The sequence below is a fragment of the Alligator sinensis genome, unplaced genomic scaffold, assembly GCF_000455745.1.
Source record: "Alligator sinensis unplaced genomic scaffold, ASM45574v1 scaffold857_1, whole genome shotgun sequence".
In the NCBI taxonomy this organism is placed as follows: domain Eukaryota; kingdom Metazoa; phylum Chordata; order Crocodylia; family Alligatoridae; genus Alligator; species Alligator sinensis.
In genome coordinates, this window is record NW_005842439.1 from 307,608 (window position 1) to 331,715 (window position 24,108).

General features: G+C 42.3%; 1 protein-coding gene across 3 annotated transcripts in view; it reads right to left on the reverse strand.

The window, feature by feature from the left end:
- The window catches only part of AGBL1 (ATP/GTP binding protein like 1), a 403,598-nt gene that overhangs the window by 73,397 nt on the left and 306,093 nt on the right, over positions 1-24,108 (reverse strand). Inside the window, exon 23 of one of the 3 annotated variants that reach the window (XM_025211967.1) lies at positions 18,651-18,781. The exons of the other annotated variants lie outside the window; for them this stretch is intronic. Coding sequence (XP_025067752.1) covers positions 18,775-18,781 — 7 coding nt within the window. The 3' untranslated portion in view covers positions 18,651-18,774. Of the gene's footprint in view, positions 1-18,650; positions 18,782-24,108 lie in introns of those variants that run through there. 3 annotated transcript variants of the gene reach the window in all.

A 24,108-nucleotide genomic window follows, 5' to 3' on the forward strand; every position in this document is an offset into this window, starting at 1 on the left:
AATCTGACTGCAGAGAATCCAAGAAAGCGTTCCAAAAGGTTCCCATGGGATTATCCTGATGAGGGACTGGTGAAAACTTTTGTTTTCATGGTTGTTTTTTGCATTACTACATTGGACATGACATGTGCTATTGACATTGCAACAGAAACAGGTTAAATTAGACTATACCTTACTTAATTTTACAATAGGAAGAATGCATTTTTTCGTGGTACAGATATCTTTATTTTTTTTAAAAAACATCAATTTGTATTCTGCAATTTTGGGTACCTGGAGATCTGTAAAGTCAAGTTAGGTCTGCTAGCAAAACTGTGGTTTATTCAATGTGTATTTGTGCTAGCAACAGAAAAATCCTTATCTTGAGACTAGGAAGAGAACAGGAGGCTGGTCAGAAAATCACCCTCAGTCTGTAATGCTAATAGTCTCTATCTGACCCTCAAAGACCAATGGTAAAGATGGGAAACTGTGTGGCTTGTACCTTTTCTTTCTGCTGAGACTGCTAACAGGTTTATTGGAGGAGCTTCAAAAAAGGAAGTTGTGGGTTTGTTTGAGTTTTTTTTTTTTTCACTCAAGATAAATTTTCAAAATATTATAAACATTTTATTTTTTATTTTACTGGAAAAAATAAAACCCCATTTTTTAATTCTTTTGGTGTTTTGGTATTTTTTTTTGTCCTTTTCTTCCTTCCTTCCCTTTCTAGTGGAAAAATGGAAAAGGTAGGAAGAGGAAGAATATGAAAAATGGAGGTGGAAAAACTGCTTTTCTATGAAAACAATATTTTTTTTTAAAAGGCCATTTTTCTCACGAAAGAAAGAAGAAAAAGCAAAAGAAATAAAAAATGTGGCCAGTTCTACTTATGATGTTGGCATCTATTCACCCATGAAAACCTCTTCCTAATCTTCACTAGTGACTGCTTGAGTTTTGCTCTGAACATGAATGTTTATATCCCTTCCAAAAATCCTGTTCATTTTGATATATGTTCTCTATATAGTTGGACTTGATATTCTTATTACTCATATATATGTTTTCTAGATGTTGAAGTGATGGCTGCTTACAGAACTAGAATGAAAAAATGTGGAATGAGGCTTACCAAATAGCTATTGCATGGGAATACATTTCAGCCAGGTAACCAAGATGGAATGAATTCAATAGCGTGAGAGCTCTTTATTTCTTTACTGATATGTTGAGTACCCATGCACCCCAAAAGTTTAGCTTAAGAACTGCTTTTTGAACAGCGAGTATGTGGAAAAACAAACCAACGCACCTGCATTTCTGTAACATAAAAAACCCCAATCATTTCCAAATGCCACATATAATTATTCCGATAGAGAGCAATAACCATCTCTTCTAGACCCAGTCATAAATTAAGCAGTTCTCCCAAAATCCATCTGAGGACTTTTTTTTGCCTTTCAGACATCAGGTTTGCCATGGAAAGACTATTATCATCATGATCATTTTTATTATTTTGATTTATATCCTGCTCTCCAGAAAGGCTCAGAGAGGCTTATAATAAATGACAAACCACAACAGTAAATTCCCCAAATGACACCCCAAAACTAGGAGACTTTACACCACGCCACCCATTCCAGCTTCTCTGCCTACCGCCCTTAAGAGTGAACCTTCTGGCCATGTTTTCCTCTCTACTTGAATAATGACAGTATCATGAAGATATGATTTTGACTGGGGCTTTTGGTACCATTGCCACACAGGCCATAAATAATAGTAGCTGTTGGACAGATCCTCAGCTCGTACAAATTGGTGTAATGCCACTGACTTCCACAGAGCTACACTGACTCCCAAAAGTTGTAAATCTGGCCTGGTAATTCTCCTAGTTTCAGCTCTGATTTGGATCTGTAATTGCAAGCTTGATTAGAGCTGTCGGAAGAGACCAGTGAGAAAACCAGTGGTAGGATTTCTCTGATTTCCCACCTGAGATATATTAAGTGTTTCTATTTCAATTTTTAAATGGATAGGAGAAAACTGGCCTCACTTCTCTCCCCAATAACAGCCACCAAAAAAGTATTACAACATTCATCCCCGCCTTTATTTTTTTCTGATTTTCCCACTCTCATTTTTTACCCTCCTTCCAGGGACCAGACACTGATAGTAGAGTCTATCATCCTGTAGAAACATGTTCCTGTCTGCTCTCTCTTCCCCAGACAGATATACTGATGATGCAATTTCCCATGCCATCATTTTGGAATGAAAAGCTTTTGATAAATCTCAAATTGCAAAGTTGTCCGTCCTCTTCATTCTCTGACTCACATGTTCAGAATGTGCAAAATGAAATCCAAAGGATGGAGAGGAGAGAAGTGGGAGGGAAAAGAGCAATCTCAGCAATGAAGAGGGCAGAGTCAGATTTGTCTATAGCTGAAAAATTCACGTGGACCAAAAGGTCACCATGACACGCAAGGAAAATGAAAAAGTTTTAAGAGGAAGACAAAAAGGAAGCTGCTTTGAATAGAGATACTAACCTCATTAATAGCAATGCAATGGAACACCCTTCTTAAAATAAAAGGTGTGAACATGTTTTAGAATAGAAGAATCAATTATATATTCAGTGGGTGTTTCCAGCTCAAGGAATGGATTTATATATTTCTACTAAGGTGTTTTATTCCTTGATGATGCAATATCCAGGCCCCTGGATCCCAAACCTAACTGGCAAAAACTAGGAGAGGGTGGCACTTTAGAGATTAATTAATTGACAGAACCAAATCACCCCATGAGATGCTAATCCAAAAGGGGTCTCCAAGTATTTCAACAATACTACTGATAATAATTTGTGTGATGCAATTAGTACCCCATTCCCCTCTGTCATGGTTTGCATAAGACTAATGAAAAGAATTATGTGGTATACGATAATGCACCCAATCCTATCCAGTCCAATCCTGAAGTGGTGTGGACTTTCACAAGTTACAGCATGAGAAGAAAGGAAGACTTGCTTCCTTGGAATCGTGAAAAAGTAAGGTGGGCCTGGGTCCTTTTTGTGCTATAGCTATAAATACATGATTCAAAGATCCAAAACAGAAAGAAAAAGCTACTCTCATTTTCTGCAAACATCTGTCAGTAAAACAGGTTACAGTGTTCAGGAGTTACTCAAGCTACAACTTGAGGGCAGAGATGTAACTAGTAGGTTTTGTTCCCTGGGAAAAATTATGGAGCAGGGAACGAGAGGTCAGTCCTACCTATCCTAGGAAGTCAAACCTACCATCAGCTACTGGCATGGAGTGGTCTGCCGAGCCCAGTTATCCCTGTTGCTGATGCTATGGCAGTGGTGCAGAATCCCTTCACCCAGCAACTGGTATTATAATTGCAGCCAGGGGCTGGTGGAGCTGCAGTAGCACCAGGCTCTCTGGAAAGTGCTACGCTATCCTCCTCTAACTGGGAGCCTGGAGATGCTGGAAAAACTGGAAAACAGAGTGGGCAAATCACTGCAAACAATTCTGCATCACCAAGTGCTTATGCACAGACATAGTGATCTAAGACATCTCCTCTTGTCCAGCTATAATTTTGTGTACGTCTATAATCGAGCAAGGCGTCATTGAAAATTTCCATTTTGTGGAAAATGTTGATATTTTGAAATTTGTTTTCATATGCACACAGAACAAAACCAAGATTTAAAAAAAAAAAAATTCTTGAAATATCAATTCAAAAGTCCCTCTGGTGAAACTACATCATTTGGAGAAAAAAATCAAAATATCTTTTGCAATGTATTGGAATAGTTAAGCACTTCAACATTTTGAACAAGTAAATAAAATAACCAGTTAACACGCTAATAAAATGAGCAGCTGTCTTTAATATCTCTAATACCCTAGAAAAGTGATACCAGACTAACCCAAGGATGTTTCAATTAGTACTAAGTAGAAACTGCCTTTAATGATTTTTAAGATAAAATAATAGACTAGAATATTTAATATTGTCAAAATCTGATATACTATGACATGACACGTCAGAACGAGTCATTCATAGCCTGACATGTCTTTATGAAACTTTACATGGCAAATATGTCCTGTTGTAGCATATAATACAACTGACAAGGCGTAAACTTATGGAGAAATATTCAAAGCAATTCCCAATGAAATAAAGAAAAATACCCTTTGAAACTTCCAAGACATAGAAAGAAAATGCTTCAAAAATAATTATTGTGGGAGTTTTCTTTGAAATCTACATGCTTTCCCCAAAAAGTTCACTTTAATCAAAGCAGAATTTTCCCATGAAAAACTGTTTCAATGAAAAATTTCCAACCAGCTGTATGACAAAACTGATTTGTGAACTGCCACTGAGTGTTTAAAGTTTCCCATAGATATTTATGGCATCATTTGTATCTATTTCATTAAGGTAAAAAATCCCACCGTTCCATCTTTCAACAGCGTATGCGAGGGTTCAGAGAGTTGAAAAATGACAAATGAGTACTAGTTTATATTTACACCTACTGTCTTATTAGACCCCATTTCAAATATATGTCTGTTTTGCTTCATCACGCCTGCACGCTATGCAGAAACTAACAACACTGCTACAAACCAGTCTGCAAGACCGTAAAAAAAGAAAACCTGGAGTGATGAAGATTACAAACAGTGATTGAGCAGAAATCAAATAAAACAGGGTCTATGCAAACTCTGAACTAGATTTACAATTATTGTAATTGCATCATTACGTTTGAGTATTTCAGACACCACATGCATTCTGGTTGGTTCAATAAAAAAAATACTGAGCTGCAACTTTCCTAACTCTTGTTATACCATCTCAATAAACAGAAGCTGGTTTCAAAGACCCAGTATTGCCTATACTTGCAGTTCAGAGGTAAAATGAAAAATGACTTTAGAATATTTTGGATCACAAAATCCTTCCTCAGCTTATATTTCCAGGAGGAGCTGTGGTGAGACCAATTATTTATTGAGGTACCAGCAAATACCATAATTCTTTTCTCATGACAAACAGTAATTCCACCATGCTCACAGGTAACCGTTACCCATTTATTTCTAGGTAACAGCAACAAGGGATCTGTTGAAGGTTTATTATTGCAATTGGGCAATTTTCTGAAGAATGGAAGAAGATGGGGTGCTATTATCTTAGTTGAGGTGCAGTGACAGATGCATAGGGAGCTCAGCACTGGAAGAAATGAAATGCTGCAGGTAGGACTAAAGGAGAAATGACAGCTCCATGGTAAACGATCCCAACAGACCTCCCAATGCTCTGCCTTCGCCTAGACAGATCTTTTAGTCCCTCTTTCTAGGAAAGGCAGATTCCACACATTTAAACTTTACATATATGCCTACTCCTTTATATAAATCATATGCATGGAGCAGAATCAGATCTGTCTTCTCCAAGAAAATTGCGCCTTCTTTCCTGAAATCTGGGGCTACCAGTCTGGGATCCCGTGGTTGTTGGGAAAACAAGCTGCTTAAATAATAAATGAGATGTGGACAGTACGAAATAACCTCAGAGATGAATCTCAACTCAGATGGGCAGCACCCTCTGCTGCCTACTTTTGGAAGAGAGAGAAGAGATCTCTGATTCACCGGCGTGATCGGCACAGGCACCTAGCCTCAAATAGATATGCACAGTTTCGTTGGGATGTTCCCATTAGTGTTAAATTCCCACATGGTTCTGAGAGACTATACTGATGGGTGACTTAAACACAGCTGTCCAGATTGTCTCAGGTTCAGGAAAAGGGACAGCAAGAAAGAGAGAGAAAATGAGTGTATTATCATATGAGAGGAAGGGAAGATATTCAGAGGAAAAAATCAACATGTTTCAAGCAGAAGATGGTAACCAGAAAGTCTGCTCCTTGGTTACTTCATGTGCAAATAGTATAAAAGTCTCAACCTGCCTAGTTACCTGGACTCCTCTCTATCCATCGATACACAGTATGTCAGACCTCAGTAAAAGGTCTATAGTATCCAGATACCAAGAATACTACATAGAGCCCTTCATTCCTAGGTCACTAGTTCTAGCCCAGCCCAGACTGACGGTGTAGAAAAATAAGTAACAATAATGCAAATCACTAAAACTACTGAAATATCTAGTTCTCCCAACACCCCTGTGAAAGAGGTTAGTATTTATTATTCTTATTTTCCACACAGGGAAAGCAAGGTGCAACAAGGCAGAAGGCCCATAGTTTCAAATATAGGCACATAATCCATATTTTGCTTTCTTAAGAAGAAACCCAAAATTGTTGTTCCTAGACACTGAAACTGTGGGAGACCTGAACCCAATACTCATATGGTGGTTTCTGTGCCTCTCGTAATAGATAGGTGTTCACACACCAAAAGCATCATCACAACTAACACTGGTCAGCAACCATGTTGGCCATCTCTACAAGAAAGCCAAGGAATCAGCACACAATAGGGGATCAATTCTCTTCTGACACTAAACCTGGGTTTTCCAGATCAGGTTTAAAGGGGAGTTAACACTACAGATGGAGGAAGATACTGCCCCTGTTTGAATTCCTCTGCACCTTGATTAGCTAGGGAGGTCACATAGAAAGGAGGTATTTCTGCCAGCTCAAATAGTGCATCATTTGTGTCTGCCTCAGCTGGCTACCTTGTTAGTGTCGCAAAACAAGCAAACTAAGTCCATGACAGACAGCTTTAGCCAAAGAAAATTAACCTTTGGAGTAACTGGCAAGAGACATGAACATTTTAGAATAGAGAGGGCAATCATCATCATCACCAGCACCGCCACCATCACTGCAAAAGAGTTCAGTTGCCCAAATAAAGACCAGAAGCCCATTGATCAAGGTGTTCTACAATTAGAGGAACAAATGCTCCCCTGAACACTTTTAATCTAAGAATAAAAATACTAAGGCTTACATAAACCCATGTTAGGTGGATACGTGCAAAGAAAACTCGGCCCCATAAGACTTACACAGTTATGAACTGGAAACAACTCATTTTATTCCAGTTGCAGCATCTATCACAAACACAATTTGGACCTGGGTGAGGGGCCTTCAGTGAATACCCAGATGTTGTAAGAGAGTCCCATTGGCGATTAGCAATGGAGCATCCTTGCTAGGATTCTGAACTGATTTCAGGGCCCCAGCCCAGGTCTGCCTTTAAGATAAGATGAAAAAAGCAAGGTCTAGATGGCCCTCTAACCATGTTTTGAAAGAATAAGACATCAAATCTGGCATGTTGGCCACATTTCAGATCAATGATTACATTCTGCCTACATAAAATACCACTGCAGCTTCAACCAGGATTATTCTTTCCTTCCCTGCAAACAAATTTGACGTCATTACGGCTGTGGTAGACTGGTTGCTGCGTTCCACCCTAGAAGTGCTGCACTCCAGCAGAGACTGAGCAATTTCCTTGTATGCCATGAGTAAAGCCCTGTAGGATCCTTTGCAATGAATAGAGCTATATAAATCTTAGTTATTGCTATTATGGCTTTCTCCTCCATCTAGCCACAGAATAAATGGCTAGGGAAGTTGATTTTCAGACTGCTCTTCATTATTTGCTGAACAAAGCTACCTGAAAGTGCCTCACTATTACTTATACCAAATTTAATTTGGTGACTAATAGACCCAGGCATCTAAAACAGGCAGTGCTCTATAATCAACATAAGCCAACCTGTAGTTATTCGGTAGTGATTGGGGGCATTAAGAATTGGTGAACTTCCCAAACTGTTTATTTTATTTTTGCAACATTCCTAAAACTAATTTGAATTGACAACCCTTTTTTCTTCCTCTGCAATTTAGACTCACAAGGATAGATCCTGGCCCCCGTTCCAGTAGCTTCCTGGTCTTCATTCTAGTAGCTTTGCACTGCAAGGGAAAATCCACCATAGGAACATTATAGCCACTATTTGGCCACCTCTCTCTCAGCTCCCATGTGAATGGGAAATGTCTGTACATTATCTTGCAGGACTTTAGGGGCCACTGATACATGGGGATATTCTACGTTATGCTAGGGTCCTTGCCAACAATAGAACCATCTGATCTTTGAGTGGGTTTAAAACCTGGAAGAACAAATCCTTTCATCTCAAGCAATGAGCAATACTTTACCGGAGGAGCTAAGAGAGAGACATGTCATCATCCTATATCAGACCATGCCACACTCAAACCTATTGCAGGATTGTCTAAGGGATCAGATGTAGAAGCTTCAGGGCAATAAGACTTTCCCAGTGTGGGATCAGATTACCAGGCTGTCAACACTTGGCTTCAGCCAGACCGTGAGTAGTCATCCTTTCCCAGCTGTTCCATGCCTATCCCAGAAGCTCTTTTTTTAATAGGAGAACTTAAGGAGAACATGATCATTTTTCCTCCTGCTGTTATATTTACAAAAGGCAGAGTAACCGGTGCTTCTTAGACTCAGACTTTCCTTCCTAGAGTCACAGGACTTGACTGAACCCACGACAGTTCTGATCTTGCACTGTATATATTTTTAAAACCTCAGGGAAAGACCTTGCTGACTGTAGTTGAATCTCTTCTGGGATATATTTCTACTCCCAGGAAATCCCCAAAGGGATTATTATGTGCTCATCAGGGAGCCTAGAAACTATGCAAATGACCTAGAAACATTTCTCCCATGTTGCAGATGCTCTGATACCCTGGCAATGAGTGCCATATAAGAGAAAAGATAGATAACTGGTCAAAGGGTCCCCTTGTCATATTAACTCTGATATATTTGAATGACTCAGTGTTAAAATGATCCTCAAAGGTTTGTTAAACTCTGGACTTACAGAGGTTTATGGCATCTTCCATTAATCCTTGCCACAAGAGCAATATGTTAGCATCGCGTGGTTTCTCTGAAATGAGCTAGTTTAGAGCTGAGTTACTGACTCAGGTCAGGTAGTTATCTATATTGATTGAAGAGCTAGTGATCAGCCTGTGCAACTTCTCTAATTAATTTTCATAATTAGCAGCTACCTCTTTAAAGTTTGCTCTGCCTTCACAGCTATCCATCTCTCCACACAGTAAACAAGAACTGACTGTATCAAAGATCTGTGGCAAAAGGGGATCTTTAACAGCCTTATCTGGTCTAACCAGATGGAAACACTGACAATATCAAAACCCTGTAAGCATTCTCCTTAACTGTGGCACTATATTATTTGGTACATCAGACCCTTTTTGTCATACAGAAGACTCTAAGTCACTGTATAACTAAACACCGGATGTATTCACCCTTCACTACATGGGCCCCAGAGAATATGGGTAATAGGAGATAAGAACCACCCATATCACAGTCCCACCACATGAGATCTAGTTGGTCAAAGGGAATCAGACTATGAGCCTCCCCAAGTTGAACAAGGAACAACTATAGGTTTGGGGCCAAAACCAGAAGGTAAGCATCACCTTGAAGGGTACATAGCAGGCACCAGGTTAGTGTTAGAGTTGCAAGGGGCTCTCCAGAAATATAAAGAGCCCTTCTCTTGCTTAAGCAATGTCAAGGGGATGACACAATATTAACCACTTTTTACCTGTGGTCTGAACCAAAAAGTCTGTGCTGTGAGTGACAAGACACTGGCATCTGACACAATAATTAAGCTGACAGTCTGTAGGTGGAGTGGGTCGTTGTTTAACCTCCTATCTATCTATCTGTCTGTTCTACATAAACGGTGCTGATAAGCAGGTAATAAATTTCAGAGCCATGTGACATATTGCATTTATCACAAACCTTTGACCCGCCTCACCTGCACTCATCCATCTTTGCCAGACGGTCTACAACACTCTGGCCGCTAAATGGCTTCCAACTGTGGGCGTTCTTGTGCTGAAAACTAACCTGTCCTAAATGTATCTCTTCCTTTCCCCCTAAATGTGGAACTTGACTATTAACATTTTGCTAACTGTAGGCTTATGAATGGCCAGCTTCTGTACTGTACCAGTGACAAATTTATGGCCCACTGTGTGTCTACACATGCACTTTAATGCACATTAGCCTATTTTAATGTGCGTTAAAGCATCACAAAAAAACCCATGCTCTTTAGCTAATGAGTACTAAAATAGGCTAATGCACATTTCTCTAGTGCTTCACAATGGAGGACATTTATACACATACCTTTTCATCCTATGATGTGCCGGAGATCTGCCACTTGGAGCAGACTCGATTAATCGAGTGTGCTCCGCACGCGACCTGACGTGTACCGTGCTGCGCCACACACAGTTGTACAAGTGGTGAAATGCATGTCAGCGCACAGAAAATGGCAGCAGTGCACTTTTGAACTAAAGCACCTTCTGTGTGTTTTAGTTCAAAATCATGCCGCTGCCATTTTCTCAGCACTAACACGAATTGTGCCGTTTATACAACTGCAAGCAATGCAGAGCTGGGCAGTTTTCAAAGTGCCTGGCACTGCAGCGCTTGCATGTGTAAAAATGCATGGGGGTACTAGATTTAATGTGCATGACCAAAAGTGCATTAATTGAACATGTAGATATACCCAGTATCTCACAGTTCCTCAAAGCTAGAAGTAGGAGCTTTTTTTCACTAGAAAAAGGGATCCTCTAAACTTTCCTTTGTGGAAAGTAGCATTTGTTTCTAGCTGGGGAAGGGTCCAAAGAAATGGACTTCAAAGCCATGTCACTTTTATGTAGAATGCAAAGCTGTATGGGGTTTACTCATTTAATTTCCTCTTCCCCTCAGACCTGTGTAAGTTGGGCTCGTATTAACTAAAGCTATGCAGGGCATACTTGAATGGTATCAGTGAGGATGACTTTTGTAATTTACTTGGGCCTCTGCCACACATGATGAAGCAGCCATCCCAAAAAAGAAAAAGTTCCTACCAAGTTAGTTAATTATAAATCTCCACTAGCATTTAGCAACATAGAGTCCACGGCACTAAGGGTGAGCTCTGAGTCCAAAAGCGGCTGTGGTGCCACTTGCACATGGACCAGTTCATAACCTCCAACACCAATGTAATAAATCCCTCGGCCTGGGCATGGCTTTTCTTGCTCAAGCTGCAAAGCATAAAACTGGCATTGAAGTAGTAAGGAACATTGCCCTCTGAGGTGCCAAAATAACGAAGACATGAAAGTGCTTTCATTCTCCTGGAAACAGATAGCTCTCATTCAAGACTTAGCAGCCTGGTGGAGCCAAGACTTCTGTGAGGGGCTGAGAATATTCATGGTAGGTCAGGTCTAGCTTCAGTTAATTCTGCCCTCCCCCCCCCCCCCCCCCCCCCCTTCGGTTTCTTTCCATTCCCCATTTCCCAATGCTGTTGTACTTAGTATTTACCCTTTATCCTGGTGATCCTCCTAAAAAGGACTTTAAAGATCATTTTTGCTTTGTTATTTTAAAGCAGTTTTAATCTAATTAGAGGCCAAGGTGCAATAGCTTCATTTCACAGGAAGTTCAACATTGATAGGATCAGTGTGTGAGCAAAATGCAAAGCTGGAGAAGCAATCTATTGTAGCTGGGCAGGAAGAATGCAGGCCATCTCTGCACCTTTGTATCTGTTTTCATGGGTGGGTTTGTTATCCCACATTGAAAAATGACTTCTTCCTCCATATCGAGTGAAGAATGGCAGTAAGGAGAGAAAAAGGCCTTTTGCTTTACTTGGATTATTCTTTCATAAAAACACTAGACAATGAGAACAATACAGTCCCAGCAAGGCTGACATGAACAAGCAGCATTGAGTGTTTTGCAAGTTCTTATTCAGAGGTGCACTGGAAGCCTGTTTAATAAATTGCTCCCTTACCCGGGCCACACAAACACCTTCTTGATGTTTCTTCCTCGTTTATATTCTTGCTTGAAGGGCAGGACATCAAAAGGTGAAATGGATGGTAAGCCTAAGAGAATGTTCTCTTCAGGCCAGTCTGCATTACCAAGTGCACTGGCCTTTCATCTTTGAAGATCAAGGTAGCAAGCTACCATATCTAATCCAGCCCATCTGAAACTCATTGAGAGTCTTCCTCCTGTCTGCACTAGGAGATGGTTTTGCCCTAAAGGCTGGTGCATACAAACTTGCATCCTTAACTGAATCAGATTCCTGTAACCTCTTTAGTGGTTTGGGTCCAACTTTGTCAGCACTTTTCTTTTGGACCAAAAGAAGCTAACGTCAGTTTAGCTAAAGAGGCTAACACACCAATTTTAGCCAAATTAACTTTAGCCATTTGGATTCTGAAATAAGGGGGTAGAGACACAGATCTGTGGGGTAATCACTAAATTGGTTCTAATTCACACTTTTTTTTAATTTTGATGCAAGTCTATACATGAACATGAAAATGTATGGCCAATAATATACAAGATGTTAGGCAAGGGGACATAATTGCCTCTTCTATAGTTAAAATAGGTAAGGCACTTGTATGGAAGGTTACCACTTCCTATACAGTGTCCAACTTTACTATCATCCCATGTACAGCTCACTCCTCAAAAAATGCCCCTAACTATAAGAAGAAAAATGAAGAACAAATAATTTATTCTGCGATTTGTGCCCCTGTTCTTAGTGAATAATCCATGAGTAGGTTGTGATCATGTCAAATGTTTGGCTATTTCACTATTCCCAGGATATGCTTAACTTCCAACATCAAGACTATATTTTGCATGACCACAAACTCTGCAAATGTTTTCCATGATTACTCTGTAAACCTGGCTTTCTAGGTCCCTCTTTTCTTGAAAACGTCTCCCAGTTAGAACTTTGGTGGAAACCAAGCATAAAAGGAATACAGAAAACAATCAAAATGTATTTAACAATTCAATCCCTAATTTGCAGGAAATGTCTCGTTTACCTAACTCCAGTCTCGATGGTGAGAACATGAATGTATGGAGCATAAAGCAAACAATGCCAGTTATGTATATTTATGTAAAGGAAGGATGGCAGCATATTATTTTAGCTTGTGTCCATTATACCAATAGTTCAAGGAAAGAGGCTATTTCCTCTGTAAAGTGTGGCTCTCAAGAGGGAAAAAAAAACTAATTAAACCCACTGAATTTCAGTAGAAATACCAGGGAAAAAAGGCCAGCAGTGATCTTCTTATATCAGTATAAAATAATTACTTCTCAAGAATAGAGAACTGTGCTCAGACCCTTTTGTTTTGAATTCTTTATTACTGGTGATGATACAGACAGCAGAAAGTAGCCTGTTTGACAGCAAGATCTAAGGTAGAGCTCCAAGTGTTGGAGACCTACGGGGAAAATCATCTTTGACTTATAAAGTGAGCAAATTGGATTTGGGCATCATTGACAGAGATTGAATATGACACCCCAAGGTAATCTCTACTGTCACTTTTCTGAACTATAACTGTACTTTAATGGCAAGGGTAAAAGTCAAGCAGAAGTCAATGTAATAACCAGGATTCTATAAAGATCAGCACTGCTCTGGCTTTCTCTCAGGCTTGTCTAAGTAAGCCAGGTAATATTTTCTATTCTGAACTCAGACCACATCTCTTCTTTAGTGTGTATTACTGAACATAGATTAGAAGGGCTTGGCTCCCATGGTATAGAGAAAGCAGAGGGAAAAGAACAGGCAAATGCCACAGTCGCCGCATAAGAAAGAGATGGCTGGTGATGTGCGGTAACAGGAGGAGCAGAGCACAGAGACAAATGGTTTGGAGCTTCAAAGCCATATTCTCAAGGAGCCCCCAAACAAATCAATGGTGGTTTGCCAGCAAACCTGGTTGGGTCCTCAAAGAACTTATTCGCACATGCAAAAATGACAAGCCAGCTGGCTTGCACATACAGCTGTTCAGGCTGAGCACAACTACTAACTCCTCATTTCTTACTATCATTGCCTTTGGTCTTTGCTTGCTTTTCTTGGAACTGATTCCTCTTAAAACTGTGGGGCTCAGACTGGTGGCTGGAAAGAGGCAGAGTATGGGGAACGGATGTGTAAGTCCTGCCGGTCCCCAGGAATCCTAAGGTGCAGAATCCTTTGTGCATCTAAGCTTAGACTGAGGCACAAATACAAGATCCTTTCATCTTCCCTCTCATTACCTCCATGCTCTTTCAGTCTTACCCCAGCTCTGCTGATGCACCTCTTTTCCCAACTGCAGCCTGTCTTGTCATTCCAGCCCTGGGCCCTTAGGCCTCCCTGCCAGCTTTATAAAAAAATCTACAGTGTTTGGAAGGAGAGCTCAGCCTTGAAATTGGCTTCAAATACGAGGGAAGTCAGATTCGGCAGCCATGTGAAATGAAACAAGCTCTATTTTTTAGAGGCTCTCAAGTACCTTGAAATTTAAGAACAGTAATTCCCAACTTATTACTTCGTACCTAGTCCAAACCTACAGTGAATGGATAAAACTCAGGAAAGTCTTTGTGAGGGCAGGAGGGGTAATGGCAGGGGAAAACAGAAACCCACGGCAATGTTTCTTTCTTTCTTTCTTCCTTCTTTGATTGTTTCCCGCATTTTGCTTTCCTGATATTCTTTGCTTTGCAACACCATGAGTTTTCAAATGTGTCTGCTCCATCCCCCAAAGGCCTGAAAAAGAATGAGGAAAATGATTCGTCTTCCTATGCAGCTACTTTCTCTTCTCCGTCAACATTCGGGGAAAAGACTGCCATCTCCGAAATAATTACGGTTCTCCAGATTGCTGTCAGGACTTCACAGCATATTTCACTCCGAGAAAGATGCAAAACATGATTAGATACAAATATGATGAAAAGCAAAATTTAAAAAGCATGCAATCTCCTTGTTCAATGCTGCGTTCTTTCATCCATTGTGCATCTGGGGACTGAAGCAAAGCCCACTGAAGTCGGTAAAGGGATTCCTGTTGTATTCTGTGGGCTTTTCATCAGGCTCCTGCAGAAGATTTCGTCTTAGTCCTCACCTGGAATTTGGTATGAATCCACAGAAGATCTTTCTCCTTCGTCATGTAGATGTTTAACTTCTGGTGCTTAACATTCACTGGGCTACATTGGTGCGACTTCATGCTCTCAGTCAAATCAGTGCAATTTTGTATGTAGTCATGATAAACTGCAGGTACTCCACACTTTCCCAGATTTGGCCTCCATTAAGTTGCTGTGTAATGAAGGAGGCTATATGCATATGGATGACAAATACTGTTAAATATAGAGGACTCAGTCCTGTCACAAGTACCTTCACTCCCATTAATTTTGATGAGAGTCGAGGCATTCAGTATTGTGTGAAGTTGCTCAACCTAGTGTAGGATCAAGCTTTTATTTTCAGTCAATGGTGATATATAAAATAACTTGTCACCTACTGTAAATAACTTTAAGTGGTAGTTAGCAAAGACTTCTGTTTGTGCTGGGGAGTCTCAGACAAGCCATTCTGGTCCCTGTTCTGGGACTGTGAAGCAAAGTGTATGTAGGCATTGTCATCATTCACTCCAGTTTTCCCTTACCCTTCATTTTTATCCCTTTTGGGTTTCCTTTTGCTGCTTAGAACTACTTACTATCTCCCTCCAGCCCTTCCCATGCCCATGTTCCTTATTTTTCATTGGTGTCTGGACTTTAGAAGTAGAGAAGATACAGGACCAGCAAAGTCCAGCTACAGATTTCGATCTTCAGAAAGCAAATAATGCAGATAATACCTCCTCTCCAGAGACTACCTCACCAGTGCACCAACACACACATGCAAGTATGCCAGTAGTACTAACAATTCCCTCCCATACCCACAATGATGAAGCTAGAGAAATCCTTTAAGATGGAGGCCTGTAGACCCCTTTGTGGGTTACTGTGTAGTGCTCAGGAGAAGGTCTTTCAAGTTCAGGCCCTGTTGATTGGCAGTACAGAGACCTGAGAATGGATTCATAGGTGTTGTAGGTCAGGACTAAGCTGATTTATAAGGGTTTTTTGTGTTGCTCATACTCTAGACCAGTGGTTCTCAACATTTTAGACTCAAGCAGGGTGACTGGTGCCTCCAGAGTCTGGGGGGGCACAATTTGTGGGTGGGCCCAGGGGCAGGCCAGAAGCCCCATATCCACTTCTATACTTCTGTGCTGTGGCTTAGTGCCCCCCCCCCTCCATATGCCACCGGCCTGCATGGCAAAAAAATACCCTGTTCTGAGCAGTGCAGAGTCAGGGACCAATCTTGGGGGGGGCACATGACCTGTTGTGCCCCCTCTATCAGGCATCTGTGAACTCAGAGCACCCCTCATTAGACTCAAAGTAGCCCTCCATCATTTCTGTGAATTGAGCAGCACCCCATTTCAAAAACTAATTTATTACAGGGCTTACCTCCTTGCAGAGGGGCTGGCTAGTTGGACTAATGGGGGACAGCCTTAACTTGTGCTTATCTGCTTAACACCTCATACTTTCTGTGGCTCCCTTCCAAGGATCTGGTGATACCCTGGCTGAGAATCACTGCTCTAGACTGCAGTAGCAGGGGCAGCTGCAGAAATGGAGTGGACTGCGCTGGTGGAGTTGTATGAGGACCCAACACTGAAATTGCAATTTGAGTAAAACAGGGTTGAAGTTCAAGTGTAGAAATAAATATAGCTATGGAAGGGGAAATGTGTCAGTTTGGAAGGGAGTTGGTAGAGATGGGGCATTTTAGGAATAAAGCTTACCCATGCAACATGCTGAAGCTGGCTAGTGGCATGGGACCCTACTTTTCCCAAATACTTTACCCCTCACAAAAACGTTCATGAAAGATGAAGAGGAAGAGAATTAGAACAAGCTTCCATTGATGAGTCATTAGTGACAGACTAATGATAGGCCATGTACAGTGCAGCAGCCACAACAAGCATTAGCAGGGCTGCTATCAGTAGGCATTAGTTTATAAGAGTACAGATGATGGAGGAAGGCCCCTGTTAGCAGAGTTGTCTAGAGAACGATAATGGATTAGAAAAAGCAGGTTTCCCCTCAGCAGGCTGAATCGAGCACATGGCACTGAGATATCTTGTCAGCATCTCTCCCATTCAATCTTTTCCCCCCCACCCTAAATCCCTTACCAGCTTTGATTTCTTTTTAGCCATTTTGTAACACCCCCTTGTTGCGACTGAAAGGAAACACTGGATGTGTTAAATCATTTCACTCTAGCTGAGAATAAACATCAGTTTTGTGTTGCCATGCATTTTTTATGGTGGTACAAAACCTGAGCTAACAGATGTCCATGCCCTTTACTGCACCACAAATGCCAAAGTTTGTCATTGCAACAATTTGTAGTAATAGTTTGTCCCCACTTGCCACAGCCTAAATATTTTAATATATGATGGGAGAGTGTAGGCAGCTCTGGGCTGTCCATGCTCTCCAACTATGCTGGGCAGGCACTCCAAAGGCTTCAGGGTCCCAATCCTGCATGCACCAGAAATCCTCCTGATTGGGGTTTCTAGGGCATACATATTGCACTGCCCTGCCCTGATTTGGAGAGAGATCTTCAAGCCATTGGGGTATCCCCTCCATGCTTGCAGATAGGTAACCTGGGAATCCCTCTGCAGGAGATTTCCAGGGTGTGATTTCAAACTGTCATGCCTCCATGTTGGGGCATGACACCTGGGACCGCTGCTCCATAGGATCAGGCCCCTGAAGCTCCAGAAATGGTAGGGGCCTGACCCTGCAGGACAATGGAGATGTCTGTTTTTACTCATTAATAGAATCAGCTGTGCCTGGACATGCCCTAACAGAGTTGATTCCTCAACAAAAATGACATCTGTTCTTAGTCTAAGAGCCCAGGAAAATAGCTACCTTATTGCCTGCATGTGCCATGTGCCTTGTATTCTTCTAAGTATTGATCAAAAGCCCACTGAAGCCAATGGGCCCCTTTCCATGGACTAATATCAAGTCCTGCCTGGGATCCATGCAGGCTTTCTAATTGTGCTCTGATGTCGAATATATTATTCATTTGAATAAAAGTGGCATAAACTCCAGAGTGAATGTTATTCTTCATGGACCTGATGCTGCCTTTCACTGGCCATCTGTATTTTCAGTTGGGATTGTTAATTTTTTGTCATTAAACTGTGTTTGAGGAGAATATGTTTCTTGCTGATACAATCTGGATCGAAAGGGGTTAGAGTCAAATAAGAAAAGGGAGATATAACAGACACCAGAAATGTCTTTGCTTCCAGAAAGGTGTGCTCTTGCAGCTAGACTGCAGTCTTAATTTAGTTATCATGGTGCAGAATCAAAGTGTAGCTACCAAAGTGTAGGTAAACCTCATGCAGGGGGTATAAACCAAATGTACTATGTTGCTGTAAAAATAGCGATGACATACTTCTAAAGTGACAGTGAGGAAAGATGGCAGCAGATAGGCGTAAAGCAGGGCACAGTCTAGCCACTTCATATATCCTTCAAAGGGTATAATGGCAGCAGATATATTTCTTTTCATATATTGCAGTGCCCCCTGCTCATCTGTTAATATTATCAGTGCTCAACACCATCAACCCCACAGCATCTCACCTGCCAGAGAAGATAAATTTATTTGTCTCTTGGTCCTTGTAACATTTTGTAATGCTTTATATAGATAAGAACACATTTGGGATAAGGGACACCCAAGAACTGGAAACTTGCAGAGCTTAAGTGTTTCATGAATCAGACTGATGATTTTGGAATGAGTAGGTATTTACCGAGGGTGATGAGAGGTCCATCACAATATTTGCTTTCAGTCGAAACAGCCAGAAAATGTCAGCTTCCAGAAAGTTCTACGTGTTGAATATGTAGCCCGAAATGTTTCTGAGTATGGTTTGATTGCATTCACACTGAGAGGTATTGAAAAGCAAGGGGGGGAAAAAGGCAAGTCTGAGAGTAGGGGGTCATTCTCTCATGGATCTGCTCTTGTTTCTACTAGTGTTTATCTCCAGTATGTTCATTTGTTAAAAAATGCATTATAAATTGCAGTCTCCTTCAGATTTATTGCCAGGCCTGTTCTGTTGCAGTGAATAGTTTGGCATAGATCAAAGCTTGCCACAGAGGATCAGTTTGTCCTATTGCACCAAGACAGGAGTCGTTATCTTCTGAAACATAAATAGGGATACAGGTCAGAAATGGAGTTTGCCTCGTTCTCCTAAGCACATTGAACGTCACATGCTGGCACAAGTAAACTCGTCTTTCATTCTTCCATGCTCCCGTCACCATAGCGTCTGGTCTCAAAAAGACAGAAGGACTGATTTTGAACAGCACAAGTTCTAAATTAGCAGGGACCAACCTTCCTGATGTACATGCCATTGGTTAAGTCCTTCATCCTTCCTGAGTGCCACTCCGATTCCCTTCTGCTGCCCAATCTGTTGCTCTGCTACCTGCACCCTGTCCTATTTGTTGTTGTCTTCCCTGCTCCTTCCCTGGTCTGCCATGTGCCACACACAGAGGCTGCCTATTTCATTTGTGGCATGCATGGTGTGGGTTGGCAACCCCTGTGCTACATAATAACACTGAAGAACAAGGTAAAATGTAATGTTCAGGACAGGAAGTTTAGTGTTTTAATGAGAGCTCTGTGGTGTGGCTGCCAAATTAATCCTGCCTACTAGCTGGAGAAAGGCATAAGAGGAGAACATGTAGCTAAGTGCTTCATTAGTATAATGAGGATTGCACTTAAATCCACATCTCCTTGGGAACATGCTCCAACTTGCCTGCATCCCACCCTTTTTATTACCTTATAGAAATGAGAGGGCACATGTGGGGGGCGGGGGGCTGCAAAATACAGCATGGACAACAATGTCTTACACTTTACCTTATTTATACCTGCATGGAGCATCCACTCACCAGGAAAAAGCTACATCTGACAGCCTGCTGCTCCCCACACAAGGTCTTGCAAGATCTAAATGTAACAAGCTGCTCATTTAGACTGAAGGGAAAATGCCCCCAACCATGTGTTAACCCGATCAGCTATGGCTCAGAGATGTGCACAGGGAGGTAACAACTTCCAGTGCTGGGCACTTAGTTGTAGACTTTGCCAGCTGCTGTGCTAGGTCTATCAGACTTTTCGGCACATCCCCATCACCCGACAGATCCAGGGCTAGAGAGAAACCCATTGAAGCTGGGAAATGAAATTGCATGTGCCCTAGAGCAACACACACCAATCTTTGAACTCTGCAGTTATCTCAGACGAAACTCTCTCTCTGAACTTTGGTACGAATCTAATTAATGAGTTAATTCTCTGCTAATCTATTCTCTTCTTTGTGTCTGTTTCATGATTAATTTAGTTCCAGCAAATTTCCTTTACTGACTGCAAGAGCAGAAATATATTTCCTATCCTATTAATCTACACTTTTGACCCATCTCCAAGGGATTAAACAAGGGCAAGTTCATCCACATCTTCAGTCCCAGAGCCAAAGCAACACACAGGGAATTTCTGGAATAGGGGAATGGAGGGTAGAGTAGGAGGTTTCCCAAGGATACCTGCATTTCCAGGATTTGTTTGTAGCAACTCAAACTTCTCCACCATACATTCTTAATAACCCCTTAGAGAGGGGAAGAGGACTGCAATGATGTATTTTGCCACTGGAGTTTAGCTATCATATCTCCCTGTCCATGTTGAGACAATACGGTCATGGAAACTTCACTAAGAATAATTGAGCTCTGAATTATACATCCTAGCAGAGGCTTACAGGATGACATAGACACTGATGTTGTACTGACGTCAGCTGGATTAAAAGTATGTCAAGTCTTCCAAAGGGACATATCTCTACAAGCAGGTTCATTTGTCAACCACTCAACAGTGTACACAGGCCATGCTAATGATCATTCCCTCTCTGGCAAACAAGACTTATCACAAGTCTCATTCTCCCTCCCTCCAAATCATTTCTGGTTTTAGATGGAAGATGCAGTGCTACCCAACCCCTGGACGAGTGGGAGAAGGAAAGTGTAACCTTTATCACCTGCATCCAGGGCTCCCTACTCTTCTGGAACTAACTTTGGAACAGTTTTCCCAGAAGATGTGGGATTTCCTAACAATTTCACTCTTCCCACATTCCAGATGTTTTTTGGTTCAGCAACCGATAGGGTTCTGACTGAATGCCTCTTTGTAAGTCCACTTTCTACACCAATTAGCACATGGCTTTCAGTGGATCCACTTAACTCTGTCAGGGGACTTCCTTCTTGATAAAGTTACTAACTCCCTTCCTCCTTGGGACTCATGCAGAATGATTCACTTTGTCATACCTTACACTATTGAGATAGTAGAGATGTGAATGACTGTGCTAATGGAAGCTACATGCATATTCTCTAGCTTGTGCAGTCTCTTGTACTTATAATGAAGTACAATGGAGTGTGTAATGCTGTGATGTGCCACTATGTTCCACAATAGGAAGGACTGTACTTCAGTGGTTGGTGAAGTGATCCCAGCAGGGTCTGAGCACCTAACTCCATTCAAGGAAGCATGACTGATCATGCTTCCTTGGATTTATCTCATGCTTTGCAGAGTTTGAGTATGGTTGAGAAAGGCCATTATATGCTGCTAGATGCTGAGTTTCTCCTATAAGCACTTCTGTCACCTCTGGCTCTACGTGGAACATTTTGGTAGCCTCTAGGATAAAAGCCTCTGTGTGAATGCTCTCATGACTTACCCTTCATTCTAGAATTGTTCTGTTGGAGTACCACCTGAATTGACAGGTAGAGGGCTATTAGGAGCTTGTTAATAGGGCTGTGCAAAGCTTCAGTCCCTGATTCGATTCGGTGGAGATTCGGCCCCATTCGGTGGCTGAATCTCCGAATCCAAATCGAATTGGAGGACCCTTGAATCTCTTTGAATCAAATCTAACCGTCTGAACCAATTCGGAGAGATTCAGAGAGATTTGGCGATTTGGACATAGAGACAGCTTTAAATGTTTTTCTCTACATAAATCTAGGTACCAGCATGGCTGGGGAATGGGGAGAGGTGGGCACATTAGCAGGGAGGGAGAGACTGCAGAAAGACCTGGATAGGTTGCAGGGGTGGGCTAACAAAAGCAGGATGCGTTTCAATACGGACAAGTGCAGGGTGCTGCACTTGGGCAGTACTAACTAGCAGCACACTTATAAGATGGGAAAGTCCCTTCTTGAGAGCACGGAGGCAGAAAGGGATCTTGGAATCATCATTGACTCCAAGATGAACATGGGCCAACAATGCGAGGTCACGGTCGGCAGGGCTAACTGGACCCTATTGTGCATCCACAGGTGCATCTCAAATAGGTCCAAGGAGCTGATCCTCCCCCTCTACGCGACACTGGTCAGGCCACAGCTGGAGTACTGTGTCCAGTTCTGGGCACCCTACTTCAAGAGGGATGTGGACAACATTGAGAGGGTCCAGAGGAGGGCCACCCACATGATCCGGGGACAGCAGGGCAAACCCTACAATGAGAGGCTACGGGACCTGAACCTGTTCAGCCTTCACAAGAGAAGGCTGAGGGGGGACCTTGTGACCACCTATAAACTCACTAGGGGGGACCAGAAGGGTTTGGGGGAGATCTTGTTTCCCCTAGCGCCCCCCGGGATAACAAGGAATAACGGCCACAAGTTGTTGGAGAGTAGGTTCAGATTAGACATCCGTAAGAACTATTTCACAGTTAGGGCAGCTAGGATCTGGAACCAACTTCCATGGGAAGTGGTGCTGGCTCCTACCCTGGGGGTCTTTAAGAAGCGGCTCGATGCCTACCTGGCTGGGGTCATGTGAGCCCAGTTTTCTTCCTGCCCAGGCAGGGAGTCAGACCTGAAGATCTACAAGGTCCCTTCCGACCCGACTTCTATGATTCTATGATTGCTGAGAAGCTGGGGTTGATGGAGCATCCCACAGGAGCACAGGGCAGCTCCCCACCGTGTTCGGCAGCAGACCCAGAAGCAGACCAGAAGCAGACCAGAAGCACTTCCAGTCCGCTTCTGGGTCTGCCGGGGAGTGCACGAGGCTCCCCTCACACCCTCCTGGCTCTGCAACTGGTGCCTCCCGGGTTGGGGGGGGGAGGGGGCACCCAGGGTCCCCCCGCAGCCGAGGGGGCATGAGGGCGGGGAGGCAGTAGTAAACTTTATCAAGGACCCAGAAGTACTTCCAGTCCACTTTCAGGTTCGCCGCTGAGCATGTGGAGGGCCCCCACGCGCTCCTGTGGGACGCTCCATGCGCCCCAGCATCACAGCATTCACAAGCCATGCTGGTACCTCGAGATACATAGAAAAAAGCTGGATCTGTGGCTGAATTGCTGATTCTTCAAATCAGCATTGAATCTTCAGATTTGGATTTGGCTGAATTGAATCAGGGACAGTGATCCAAACCAACTATCGAATCGCTGTCCCTGATTCAGGCCGAATCCGAATCGAATAGTGCCCACTTCGCACACCCTTACTTGTGAAGTGGTATAAATGCTTTACCCTGGTACCATGTAGACCAGTTAAACATAGTGCCCACAGTTCTGAAGTCAGCAGGACAGCATGAAAATTTACAACCATTTGGTCAGTGAAAGAGTGGAAGTAAAGCTTTGATATAACAGCTGAGATGGTATCCGCTCTGTGAAACAGGCACAGAGAACTCTGGATTTCACTGAGGCTGAGTATTTATGGCTCCCTGACAGGTTTTCAGAACCATTTTCTTTAATTGTGTTTAGTAGACACAAGCAGTGGCTTGAGTCACATTGGAATGATTCTCTTCTCCCTCCTACCTTCAACTACACTGAAAAAGAGAAGAAAATTGTTCTCTCCCCCCCACCTTTCTGGTGATAATTACTCTTCTTCCACATTTAAAATGCTCAGAATAATATCCTAGCTGTGGAAAAGTCATCATTTGCTTTTCAAAGCACAAAATCAAACAGCACTGTGGGTAGTAACATGCAAATGTAGAAGAAGGTGGCAGCAAGGCTGACATCTTCTTAACAATGCTAAACTGTTAATAAGCACCTGGAATAAATTTGGGGAGTGAGCACATGGCTGAAGCTTTGTAACTCTGGTGCCTGCTCCTAGCTGGCTTGTTATTTTCTCTCTGTGACTTACATTTGCTAGTGTGAAGCCCTGCTAAAGGCTGCAATCTGGGCATGTGTATAACATTCCATTGCATGCATCTCTTGGGACAGCCAAGGTTGGGAAAGGTTATCTTCCTTGGATTTCTCTCCCGTCCCCACCACACTTCCCCAGGGAAAGTTGCTGAAAAATTATAATAAATAAAAACAGGATCTATCGGGGCCTTCTCTGTCACATCCCAGGTAGCACAATGCTGCTAGTGATTAGTGTATCAGGCCCTGCTGCTGGTGACACTGCGTCAAGGACATTTTTAATGATGGATCAAGGACATTGCTTCCTATTTGTGAGGTGGCTTGTTTAAACAGGGTTAACAACAGTCTGTTTAGTATGCAAACTCAGCATCTCACAGGGGACAGAGTGCAGGAAT